Source organism: Jaculus jaculus, chromosome 1 (assembly GCF_020740685.1).
Source record: "Jaculus jaculus isolate mJacJac1 chromosome 1, mJacJac1.mat.Y.cur, whole genome shotgun sequence".
NCBI classification, from domain to species: Eukaryota; Metazoa; Chordata; class Mammalia; order Rodentia; family Dipodidae; genus Jaculus; species Jaculus jaculus.
Window position 1 is genome coordinate 323815170 of NC_059102.1, and position 12629 is coordinate 323827798.

General features: G+C 42.6%; 1 protein-coding gene across 1 annotated transcript in view; it reads left to right on the forward strand.

Annotated features, from left to right (window-relative positions):
• The window catches only part of Cnst (consortin, connexin sorting protein), a 98115-nt gene extending 88239 nt beyond the window's left edge, over positions 1–9876 (forward strand). Inside the window, exons 10-11 of the mRNA XM_045151450.1 lie at positions 4980–5115; positions 7422–9876. Coding sequence (XP_045007385.1) covers positions 4980–5115; positions 7422–7627 — 342 coding nt within the window. The 3' untranslated portion in view covers positions 7628–9876. The remainder of the gene's footprint in view (positions 1–4979; positions 5116–7421) is intronic.
• The last annotated feature ends 2753 nt before the right edge of the window (positions 9877–12629 follow it).

Sequence of the window (12629 nt, forward strand, 5' to 3'; positions counted from 1 at the left end):
TTAATCCCAGAACTCAGGAGGATGAAATAGGAGGATGGCTGTTCAAAGCCAGCCTGGAGCTACAGAATGAGTTCCAGGTCAGCCTGGGCTTCAGAAAGAACCCACCTCAGAAAAAAAAAAAAAAAAAAAAAAAAAAAAGGTAGGAAGGTGCCTGACATTCTATTTCTTTTCTGCCTTGTGCTTATTAAATTGTCCCCTTTTTGCAAGGACAGCCAACTGCAAAAGCATGAGGTAATAGCAAATTAGTATTTAGATAGATCATAAAACTCCTACTTTAGTTTTAAACAAAATACTTGTCATTTGTCATTTGTTTCCTCATAGCTTGGTTTTTCCTGTTTTGTGTGCTCTCTTATTTCAGTGTTCTAAGATTTAGTATCAAGAAGTCTGAGATGACCACAACCTTTGTAAGATGGCTCTCTGTGTTAGCTGTCACCCTTGGGTCCAGCTGTGACTTGCTCTTTCAATTAGCTATAGTAATAGCCATGACATTAATCACTTCCATAAGATATATTTCATTATATTTCATTACCCATCCCCTTCTACGTGACAAATCTTATCATCAGTGTAAGAATCTCTTGGGCTGGAGAGATGGCTTAGCGGTTAAGCGCTCGCCTGTGAAGCCTAAGGACCCTGGTTCGAGGCTGAATTCCCCAGGTCCCACGATAGCCAGATGCACAAGGGGGTGAATATTTAAAAAAAAAAAAAAAGAATCTCTTACCTGGGGAGTTAGCTACCATTAAAATTTCTGGTAGAGGGCTGGAGAGATGGCTTAGTGGTTAAACGCTTGCCTGTGAAACCTAAGGACCCCGGTTCGAGGCTCGATTCCCCAGGACCCATGTTAGCCGGATGCACAAGGGGGCGCACGCATCTGGAGTTCGTTTGCAGTGGCTGGAAGCCCTGGCCATTCTCTCTCTCTCTCTCTCTCTCTCTCTGCCTCTTTCTCTGCCTGTCACTCTCAAATAAATAAATAAAAATAAAAATAATTTAAAAAAAAAGAATTTCTGGTAGAATGCAGAACTTCTTTGGAAAGACAGAAAAATAAAGAGCCTTATTAAATATCTTATTGGAAAATTCAGTTTATTTCACTCTTAATTGTCACAGTATACTGCAAAAAGAAATATTAATCATCTCAGAAGCTAAAGTTTTCACATTAAAGAAGTTACACGAGGTTTAATCCTAAATTAGTCTTAAAGCTCTGCCAGTGGCTGGCACTGCAAGCCTAAAAACGTAGCTCGGTGGGCTTCATAATGTCTGTACAAGAGAGTTGTGAAGCTTCACTGTCCTGCACTATTGTGAGTTTCTGTACATCGACTGTGCATTCACTGTTACACTTCTTGTTGTGGGACCTAAAACATTACTTTCTAGTGCATCACTTAGGGTTGGATTTTTGAGGTTGTTTTGTTTTTGTTTTTTTGTTTTTTGAAGTAGGGTCTCACCCTACCCCAGGTTGATCTGGAATTCACTATGTTGTCTCAGGGTGGCCTCGAACTCATGGTGATCCTCCTACCTCTGCCTCCTGAGTGCTGGGATTAAAGGTGTGCGCCACCATGCCAGCTACCATCTTTTTCAGTGGAGTTCTGGAAGTAAATTTGACATGCACTTTGGTAGTGAAATTAAGAAATACATAATATGTGCTGTGAATGTAAACTGTCAAGTTAGTTGGAAACCAAGTATGTGTCCAGATATATCTGCCTTGAGGCTCTGAATCAAGAAGAGCCTATATGTCATCAAAAAGGTGTACTTTGACCTGGCACTGAAGTGCATGCTTTTATTCCCAGCACTTGGGAGGCAGATGATTGCTGTGAGTTCAATGCCAGCCTGAAACTATAGCGTGTGTTCCAGGTCAGCTTGGGCTAGCCTCAAAAAAAAAAAAAGAAAAGAAAAAAGGAGAGTGTAATTTGGGTCTGTTTTCTCCTTTAATCTTGTGGAAATGATTTGTGAAATCCATGTGTCTTGTTTTTCTTGTTGTATTAGGAATTGCAATTCCAGTAGAGTTCTGAAGTATTTTTTTTTTTTATAATCAGTTTATTCTGAAAATGCTATGTAAGATAGCAACTAATGTTTGAGGGAAAGTGTGGAAACTGCTTATTTGCCAATAAGAGGACTTGGCCAGATGGGTCTTGTTCCAGCCCTGCATTCATTCATGGAAATCTACCAATTACTTTAATTATAGCTCAGGCCTTCTTTGTATTCTCAGTGGATGGGCTTGGTGTGTTTTGTTTGGGTAGGAATGCAATTTGCTGTTTGAAATGAGAAACTAGTTTTGTTTTTGTTTTTGTTGTTCTGAAGTAGGGTCTTGCTCTAGCCCAGGCTGACCTGGAATTCACTCTGTAGCTACAAGCTGGCCTCAACTCACAGCCATCCTCCTACCTCGGCCTCCTAAGTGCTGGGGATTAAAGGTGTGCGTCACCATGCCTGGCCCCTCTTTCATTTTCCATTCACTAGGAATGCAAACAATATCAATCATACTTCTTTTTTTAAAAATATTTTATTTTTATTTATTTATTTGAAAGAGGGAAAGAGGCAGAGTAAAAGAGAGGGACTTGAGAGAGAAAAGGCATGCCAAGGCTTTCAGCCACTGCAAACGGACTCCAGATGCATGCGCCACTGTGTGCATCTGGCTCACCTGGGTCCTGGGGAATCAAACCAAGGTCCTTTGGCCTTCCAGCAAGCGCCTTAACCACTAATCCATCTCTCCAGCCCCAATCATACTTCTTGAGCAGTGTTCATTAAAACTAATTGTCCTCTTTTTAACAAAAATTGAGGCTAAGCCAGGCGTGGTGGCGTATGCCTTTAACCCCAGCACTTGGGAGGCAGAGGTAGGAAGATTGCCTTGAGTTCGAGGCCACTCTGAGACTACATAGTGAATACCAGGTCAGCCTGGGCTAGAGCGAGACCCTCCCTCAAAAAGGGGGTGCTAAAGCCGGGCATGATGGTGCACACCTTTAATCACAGCACACAGGAAGCAGAGGTAGGAGGATTGCTGTGAGTTCGAGGCCACCCTGAGACAACATAGTGAATTCCAGGTCAGCCTGAGCTAGAGGGACACCCTACCTCAAAAAAAACAAAAAACACACTGAATTGCATATAATATTTAAAATAAATTTGTTGAACTAAAAAAAGAGGGGTGCTGGAGAGATGGCTTAGTAGTTAAGGTACTTGCCTGTGAAGCCTAAGGACCCATATTCAACTCCCCAGATCCCACATAAGCCAGATGTACAAGGTGATGTGTGCATAAGGTCACATATGTGCAAAGGTGGCGCATGCACCTGCAGTTGTGGCTAGAGGCCCTGGCATGCCATGCTAATTCTCTTGCTCTCTCTCACTCTCATTTAATAAAAAGGAAAAGACAAGAAGGCCAGTCTCTTGGGCTTGCTTCATAAAGAGTTTTTAAAATTTATTTCAGGGATAGAAAGATGGCTCAGTGGTTAAGGTACTTGCCTGTAATACCTAAGGACCCAGGTTCGATTCCCCAGTACCCATATAAATCCAGATGTACAAAGTGGCACATGTGTCTGGAGTTTGTTTGCAGTGGCTAGAGGCCCTGGAGTACCCATTCTCTTTCTTTCTCTGTCAAATATATAAATTAAATAAAATATTAGTTAGAGAGAATATGAATGGGCATGCCATTCTTAAGTTCTTTAATGTTTCTCTGGAAGGATTTCAAGGACTATTCCTTTTATTCTGTCTTCTCAGAACAAGGACATCTGAAATATGTATCTCATATCAAAAGAATAAATTGCATATTGATTTTTGAAGATAATGGTTTCTATAGACCATTGTTCAGAGAAGCCCAGCATAAGACTTATCTAGATTACTTGCCTCTAAAAGCTATGAGTTATAAAAAGGATTAATATAAACTGCAATATTGATGCATAGCACATGATCAGAGATTGCTAGGTGGAGATCATATTAAGTGCTTTATGCCATTGATCGGATGAATGATATTTCAGGCAGTCCTTACAGTTAGTGACGTCTACAGAGCAAGCCCACAGTGGCCACCATGTCATCTCCTAGAGCCTGGAGCCAGCAGGCAGCGTCCAGTCAGCTGTGGTGAGCCTCGTTGAGGCCTCACTCTTCCCGCCTGGCGCTGCAAACTGCTCTTCTCTTGTTGCCTGCACCTTGAAATCATTAAGGTCCTGAATGGCAAGGGCTTTTGGTTTTGCTTTTAAATAAGAGGTAGGAGCCAGGTGTGGTGGTGCATGCATTTAATCCCATTACTCGGAGGCAGAGGTAGGAGAATAGCCATGAGTTTGAGGCCACCCTGAGACTACATAGTGAATTCCAGGTCAGCCTGGGTTAGAGTGAGACCCTACTTCAAAAAAAATAATTATAATAATAAGAGGGCGTACACAGGAGAGGGGCAGCCTGAGTGAAAGCAGAGGGCGGCATAGAAATAGATGGTGATATGGGGCTGGAGAGTTATTAGACAGTGGACTTTATGGAGAGGCAAGCTGAGTCTGGAGAGATGGTTTAGCAGTTAAGGTGCTTCCCTGCAAAGTCTAAGGACCCAGGTTTGATTCCCCGGTACCCACATAAAGCCAGATGTGCAAGGTGGCCATTGCATTTGGAGTTCGTTTGCGGTGGCTAGAGGCCCTGGCCTGCCCATCTTATTCTCCCTCTATCTGCCTCTTCCTCCCTCTCTCTCTCTCTCTCAAATAAATAAAAAATATGTTTTTAGAAAGTCAAGTTGAAGCCGAGCATGATAGTGCATGTCTTTAATCCCAGCACTTGGGAGTAAGAGTTAGGATCACCAAGAGTTTGAGGCCACCCTGAGACTACATAGTGAATTCCAGGTCAGCCTGGACTAGGGTGAGTCTCTACCTTGAAAAGCCAAAAGAGAAATAAAATAAACTATTGATGGGCAGAAAAAAAAAAATAAATGATGGAGTTTAAACCATTAAGTTGTCTTTTTACAGTTACATGTAAACATCATTGCTATGTCCCACCGTAATATAACAACTGATTATTGCTGACAGGTCGTTCCTGCGGAAGGTCTGGTCTCCATATTAAAGAAGAGGAGTGACTCTCCAGGGGACCATCCTGCCCAGATGCAGCAGAAGCCATCAAAACGCAGAGTGCGATTCCAGGAAATGGATGATAGCCTGGATCAAGGTGAGGCTCTGGGCTGGGCCATGTTCAGTCACCATGACAGGGTGCAGGCTTGGGAAGGGGTATGTGAAAGTAACTGCTTATTTCCTAGGAGAGAAACAGAAATTAAACCATCATCTTAAGTTATTCTGAAAAAAAAAAAAAGGAAGCAAGTTGCAAAATTTATCTTGTGGAGCCAGACGTGGTGGCACACACCGTTAATCCCAGCATTTGGGAGGCAGAGATAGGAGGATCGCTGTGAGTTCAAGGCCACCCTGAGACTATATAGTGAATTCCAGGTCAGCCTGGGCTAGAGCAAGTCCCTACCTCGAAAAACAAAAACAAAAACAAAACAAAAAGAAAAAATTGTGGTCCCTCTCAGCCCACAAATGGCCAATGTTAAGAACTTATTTCAATTTCTTTCTTTAGGATTTTCTTTTTTTCCTCCTTAAGTGAACTTACTATTTAAAAAAAAATAAAAAATTATTTGGCCAGGCATGGTGGTGCACGCCTTTAATCGCAGCACTCAGGAGGCAGAGGTAGGAGGATCTCCGTGAGTTCGAGGCCACCCTGAGACTACATAGTGAATTCCAGGTCAGCCTGGGCTTGAGTGAGACCCTACCTCAAAAAAAAAACAAAACAACAAAATATTATTTGTATATTTTGGCTATTCAAGGTAGAGTCTCACTTTATCCCAGGCTGACCTAAAATTCCCTATGTAGTCTCTGGTGGCTTCTAATTCATGGAGATCCTCCTACCTCTGCCTCCTAAGGCATGCGTCACCCCACCCAGCTTTGTTTTCTTTTTAGTGGCCAATTAACATCCCTCCTTAATTGTGGAAAACATTATGAATTCTGAGTGCATTCTCGTCACAGCATAGAAGAGTGTCCCCTAGTCCAGCAGTTCAGCACTGTTGCAATTGTTAGCCTTTTCCTCCAGGGCCAATACTTCAGGTGGCTGCTGTAGCAAGCAGTGCTTCATTTTGTGGTTGCAAATAGGCTTACCTAAGAGTCCAAACTGTAAGTGGATGTATATCCAGGAACTCATCAGTGTGCTTCCCGTGTGTATACAAAAGACCTTTGCTTTCTTTCTTTTCTTTTTTTGAGCTAGTCTCACTCTAGCCCAGGCTGATCTAGAATTCACTATGCAGTCTCAAGGTGGCCTTGAACTCTGTGATCCTCCTACCTCTGCCTCCTGAGTGCTGGGATTAAAGGTGTGCACCACCAGGGCCAGCAAGAGCTCTGCTTTCTTAAGTGTGACGTAAGTCATGGCAGTAGAGATGTCTAAATGTCTGCAACTGTGAAGCCAGCAGGGACCTTGGAAATTCTAATTCCTGTCCCTGCATCTTGCTGGTAATCAGTGCAGCCTTCTCCCAATTATTTTTGTTGTTTGTTTGTGTTTTGTTTTTGTGTTTCTAGGTAGGGCCTCATTCTAGCCTGGACCAACCTAGAATTCAATATGTAGTCTCAGGGTGGCCTCTAGCTCATAGTGATCTCCCTACTTCTGCTTCCCGAGTGCTGGTCAACACCTGGTCTTCTCCCAGTTCTGACTACACTTGTTTGTCCTGAATTGTTGCTCAGTGTGTGCAGCCTGGGTCAGGAGCTCTCAGGCCGCCTCATCGCTTGCCTCGTCACTCAGCTTCATTGTCCTTTCACCTCTCTGCCCCTGGGGGCACTGGAAAACAAGCAATATTGTATATTTTTTATTTTAAATTTAATTATTTTATTTATTTATTTATTTATTTATTTATTTATTTATTTATTTTTGAGGTAGGGTCTCACTCTAGCTCAGGCTGACCTGGAATTCACTATGTAGTCTCAGGGTGGCCACCCTTGAGCTTACAGCAATCCTCCTACATCTGCCTCCCAAGTGCTGGGATTAAAGGCGTACACCACCACGCCTGGTTTTTTTTTATTGTTTTGTTTTGGTTTTCAAAGGTGAGCTAGTTTTAATTTCAGTATTCCTGAGCTCCATGAGTATAAATATTTGTAGTACCTGTTAGGTCAGTCTAAGTCCTAAGTATGGTCCTGTGGATCACTGTGAAGGCTACATGTCTGAGGTTTCCATTTATTTATTTATTTATTTTCAAGCAGAGAAGGAACAAGATTTAGAAAAAAGAGACAGAGAGATTGGACACACCAGGGCCTTTATCACTGCAAACGAACTCCAGAAGCATGTCCCACTTTGTGCATCTGGCTTACATGGTTAATAGGGAATTGAACCTGAGTCCTTAGACTTTGCAGGCAAGCACCTTAACCATTGTGCCATCTCTCTAGCCCGGGTCTTCCATTTTGATACACTTTGAACCCCCTCTGTTCTGACACTTGCAGATGAAGTTGGAGGAGGCTCCTGCATTTTGCTGATCTTGCTGTGCATAGCAACGGTTTTCCTTAGTATTGGAGGAACTGCGCTGTACTGCACCTTTGGTGACATGGAGTCACCTGTTTGCACAGACTTTGCAGACAACATGGACTTCTATTACACGAAGTTACTGCAGGGAATGGCAGAACTGAAACACTGGATCTACCTCTCCTAGCACTCAAGAGGAACAGGCATGCTGACAATGAGAATGAAAGATGTGAAAAACATTCCCCCTCCCCGCAGCGAGGACCCAGGGACTTCCGAAGCTGGAGTGATCTCAGAGTGTGGCAAAGCACCGAGGATGGAGGTGGTGGTCTTTGAGGAGGGTGCTGGTCTTACTGCTTCCTCGGGCCTTGAAGTGCACTGAGCAGAGTTACGCTGGGCCATCTCGGAACCACACCGGGCTCAGCTACCTTGTCAAGTTAACGGTTGCAGAACACTTCTGGTTTCCACTTGTCAGTCCGTAGCCATTGCTTCCAGCCATCATGCAATAAGTTTGTAATCAACAGTTACCTTATGGTTTCAGAGCCATTTTAGTTAACCTCGGGAGCAGTGGAATTTAGGCTGTTTGCGTTACTTCCAGATTATATTCTTCATTTGTGACATGGTTGTGTGTGTGCGTGCGTGTGCGCACGCATGCGTACGCATGCGTTTCAAGCAGTCATCATGAGCAAATACCCAACATAGAGTGTAACAAAGTTTATCTTTATTCTTTTAACTCGACTACGATGTGCAGGCACAGATCTCCGAAGAAGGCTTACCTGTGGAGTAGATGAACTGTAGAAATGTTGGCCCTGAACTGAGAAACTATGACAGATCTATGGCAATGAACTTGATCAAGTAGCCAGAAATTAACCTTAGGCCTGAAGGCAAAATGAAAGCGCTCCCTGAGTCCCCAGGCAAGGATCTCACCAAGAATTCCAGGCCGCAGCTCAGCAAACCACTTGCCTGAGCACCTCTGACGTTCTGAGAATCTAAGAGCAGACACAACATAAGATATAATGCCTACTGTAGATGCTATGGAAAGTAAACCCATACTTTGGTGAATGAACTCAAACTATCACATCTAGGTCAGGATTCACAGGTCCTACATTCAGGCGTGCTGAACGTGCATTCCTTCCTATCATGAGCTTGCTTTGGACCCGGCTGTGGGTCATTAAGCAGAAATTCAATCATACCTTATATAGGCAGATGTCTGGTTTTTGTTTAAATCTGTCATTAGGTGGCCTTTCCTTCTTTAAGGTACAGTGGTCTAACATTTAGGAAGCCTTGCTTTTACTTTTTATATTCTAGGCAGCATTTTTTTAAAAACCATGAATTATAGTTTTTTAGCAAGTAATCACTATATCCTGTTTTACTGTTAAGATCATTGGAAAGGAAAAGAGAAACATTGCTTTCTAGTTGTTACTGGCTGGTACAGTACCTCCCTTTGTGTTTCTGCTTATTTATTTGGAGTATATGAATTTTCAAGGGCTTTTTATATAAGTTGAAAGTGTGTTGCTGAGCATGCATTTGGTTATCCCAGTGCAACGTATTTAATTATTATGTACTTAATGAATGGATTTTTCTATCATTTCAGTTCATTGTGTTTTAGGCTAATTTTTAAATTGATGTTTGATGGTCACTTATAAGTACTATTTGACTTCTATCATGTCGCCACAAACTAATATTTTCAATGGTTATAGATCAGAGTTATTTATTTAGACATATACAAAATACTGAAATTTAGATTCCTTATACTTAAGGCTGATTTTATTAGAAGATTATTTTAAAGTCCAACTATAAATGTAAATAATTTGTACTCATGTGTATAAAATATGAAATATGTCCACGGTACTGCTGTGAGTGATTCTAAAAGCTGCTTGTGAGGGGCCTCCTTGTCAAAGACAAACTTCTTCTGTTTACCCTCGTAATTCCTAGTTGCAGGAATTCGGTAATCCTTATTTCTGTCAATTTTATGTCAAGAGAAGTTAAACTTTCCCTCCTGTTCGCCTCTTTAGGTCACTTTCAGAGTCCTGATAATTTCCGTAATTCTATTGGCCACCTAGGCCACTCTTCTGAAACCAAGATTCCCCGGGAGCCTTCACAATGAAGGGAAAGACCTAGTTGTGTCTCAGAAGAGCCAGGACAGGACGTGAAGGCAGGAACACACTGATCTCTTGACTTAAAGTGGGCATGAAATATCACCTAGAAAAACTAGAGCACCTTTAAGAGTGTGATTGTCATTTACTGCATGAACTGGAGTAATTCTACTTCGCGAGGAAAGGGTTGTTTATCTCATGCATAAGGGATTCATCAGCTTTTACTGAAATGTAATTTCCTCTCTCACTTGAAAGTACTGACAGCTATTTGTAACTAATCTTCCTTAAGAACTGTATTTGAGGGTGTCAAATCGAGCTTGTAATTTAAAATCTACACCAACAATGTGTCTCAGAGAATTTATTTGAACCCTTGGGTGTTAAAACTTCTTGAAACCAAAAGTAATACAACTTCAGGAATTGAGCTGACCCCTGAAGCAGATGTCATGTATTTTGGGAAAGTCTTAATATAAGGTCCCTAAGTAAAGGCTTCTAAAATATCTCCCCCACGTGCCTGACACTGGAACTGAAACCCATTCCAAAATGTATCCTTTTAGACTTAAAATTCAGAGTCCTGTGGTTGGCTCCCTTTATCAAGCTGGGGTTTGGGTGTGAGATGTGAAGAGGATTTGAAATATGCAGGTCAGCCTTACTGCGCTGAGCTGAGTCTCGCTAGACTGGCAGGATGGTTCCAAAAGAGAAGATCGGGGAGAGATAGGAGTTGAGGTGCGAAGGAGGGAAGGGGGGAGAGAGCCAAGACTCCTTCAGCCATTGTTTTCCAGCACCCGCCTTGCTCCGTGTGTTTCCCGTACAAAGGCAGACTAGGATTTGACCTTACTGCCAGCATGGCCTGTGTAACCTCTTCATTTCTTTGGACACAGTTGATAGGAGCATGCTCTTGTGTACTATTTAATGCAGTGCTTGTGCAGTGCCACATTTATTTATTTATTTATTTTAAATATTTTTTAATTATTTATTTATTTATTTATTTGAGAGCGACAGACACAGAGAGAAAGACAGATAGAGGGAGAGAGAGGGAATGGGTGCGCCAGGGCTTCCAGCCTCTGCAAACGAACTCCAGATGCGTGCGCCCCCTTGTGCATCTGGCTAATGTGGGACCTGGGGAACCGAGCCTCGAACCAGGGTCCTTAGGCTTCACAGGCAAGCGCTTAACCGCTAAGCCATCTCTCCAGCCCACATTTATTTATTTTATACTTAGGTCAGTAAACATTTCTCTCAAGCCTAGGCCTTACCAGCTCCATTATACTTTCTATCATTTTATCCAAAAGAGCAAGAGCAGTTTCAGGATATCACCAGCTGTCTTAACCTCAAAAACAGGCATTTACTGAACATCATGTGCTGGCCCTCTAAAAGCTAACATGGTAAACTGGGCCTTGGGATGGTGGCTTCTGCCTATAATCCCATCTACTCAGATTGCCATGAGTTCAAGGCTAGCCTGCAACCACATAATGAATTCCAGGTCAGCCTGGGCTAGAGCAGATCCTACCTCAAAAAAAAAAAAAAAAAAGGACTGGAGAGATGGCTTAATGGTTAAGGCACTTGCCTGCAAAGCCTAAAGACCCATGTTTGACTGCAGATCCCACATATGCCAGATGCACAAAACTGAGGCAAGCACAAGGTTGTACACGCCCACTAGGTGGAGCAAGTGTCTGGCATTCGATTGCAATGGCTGAGGCCCTAGCACACCAATTCTCTCTCTCTCTAGAATAATAATAATAAATAAATAAAAGTAAAATTTCTAGTATTACCCCTGTACCTTGACAGGCATCTGAAGACCTGCAGTGAACGCTTCACACTGAGCATGCCAGGATGCAGAAGAGGAAGTGGTACCAACTGAAAGAATTGGCATCTGATAAAGAAATGTATTTCCAAGGAGGGAATAAAAAAAAGATAAAACTGGAGAACATGCTGCTTGTGGGGGTGGAAACGAGTTCATTCTTTCCATATGTCACGCAGTGTTGGGAATAAAAATTCTCTCTAGGCCACCTGCACAGCAACTGGAGAGGAATCTTGACAGGAATGTTTTCTCACACCAAAGGTCTGGACATACTATTGAGGAATCCCTAACTTTCACTTCTAGCCAGCAGTGGTGGCATTCATAACAGGTTTACAGCAGTGGAAACCATCTTTGCAAAAAAGCCATTATTTTCTGGAGCTGGAGAGAGGAAAGTGCTTGCTGTACAAGCCGGACTACTGGGCTTTGGGTCCACAGAACTTATGCCAGGGCCACATGCATCTGCACTCCCAGAAGAAGTTGGAATCAGGAAAATCTGGAAGCTTGTGGGCCAGCAAACCTGGCCTTGGTGTAGGCAAAGCAAGAAGGATCCTATCTCAAACAAGGACAGAGGAGAGGACAAGCACCCCAAGGTTGTCCTCTGACTTCTGTATGTACCATGTCAGGCACACCCATACCTACGCAAAGAAACACAAAGCCTTCTTTTCTTAAAAATTGAAGATCAGGGGCTGTGGGATAGCTCAGAAGTAGAGTGCTTACCTCACATGCCCTGGGTTAATTGCCCTAACCTACTCATATGGAAACTTCTAGTCCCAGTAAATTCTGTCAATCATTTAAGTTAAAAAAAAAAAAAAAGCAGCCTGGAGAGATGGCTTACGATTAAAGGTGCTTGCCTGTAAAGCCTAAGGGCCAGGTTCCATTCTCCAATACTCACATAAGCCAAATGCACAAGGTGACACTTATGTCTGGAGTTTGCAATGGCTAGAGGCCCTGGTGTTCCCATTCTCTCTCTCTCTTTATCTCTCTGCCTCTTTCTCTCAAATAAATTATTTTTTTTTTAATATCCATCCTGGGCTGGGTGTGGTGGTGCACATCTTTAATTCTAGCATTTGGGAGGCAGAGGTAGGATCACTGTGAGTTCGAGGCCAGCCTGAGACTACATAGTGAATTCCAAGTCAGTGTGGACTACAGCGAGATCCTACCTTGAATAACCAAAAAAATAAATAAAATACCCATCCTACCAGATGCTTTTTTAGAAGAGTACACTGCTGGATGATTTTATAAGACCAGTATCATTGTTATATCAAAACAAAAAATAAGAAAACTAAGATCAGTATCACTAA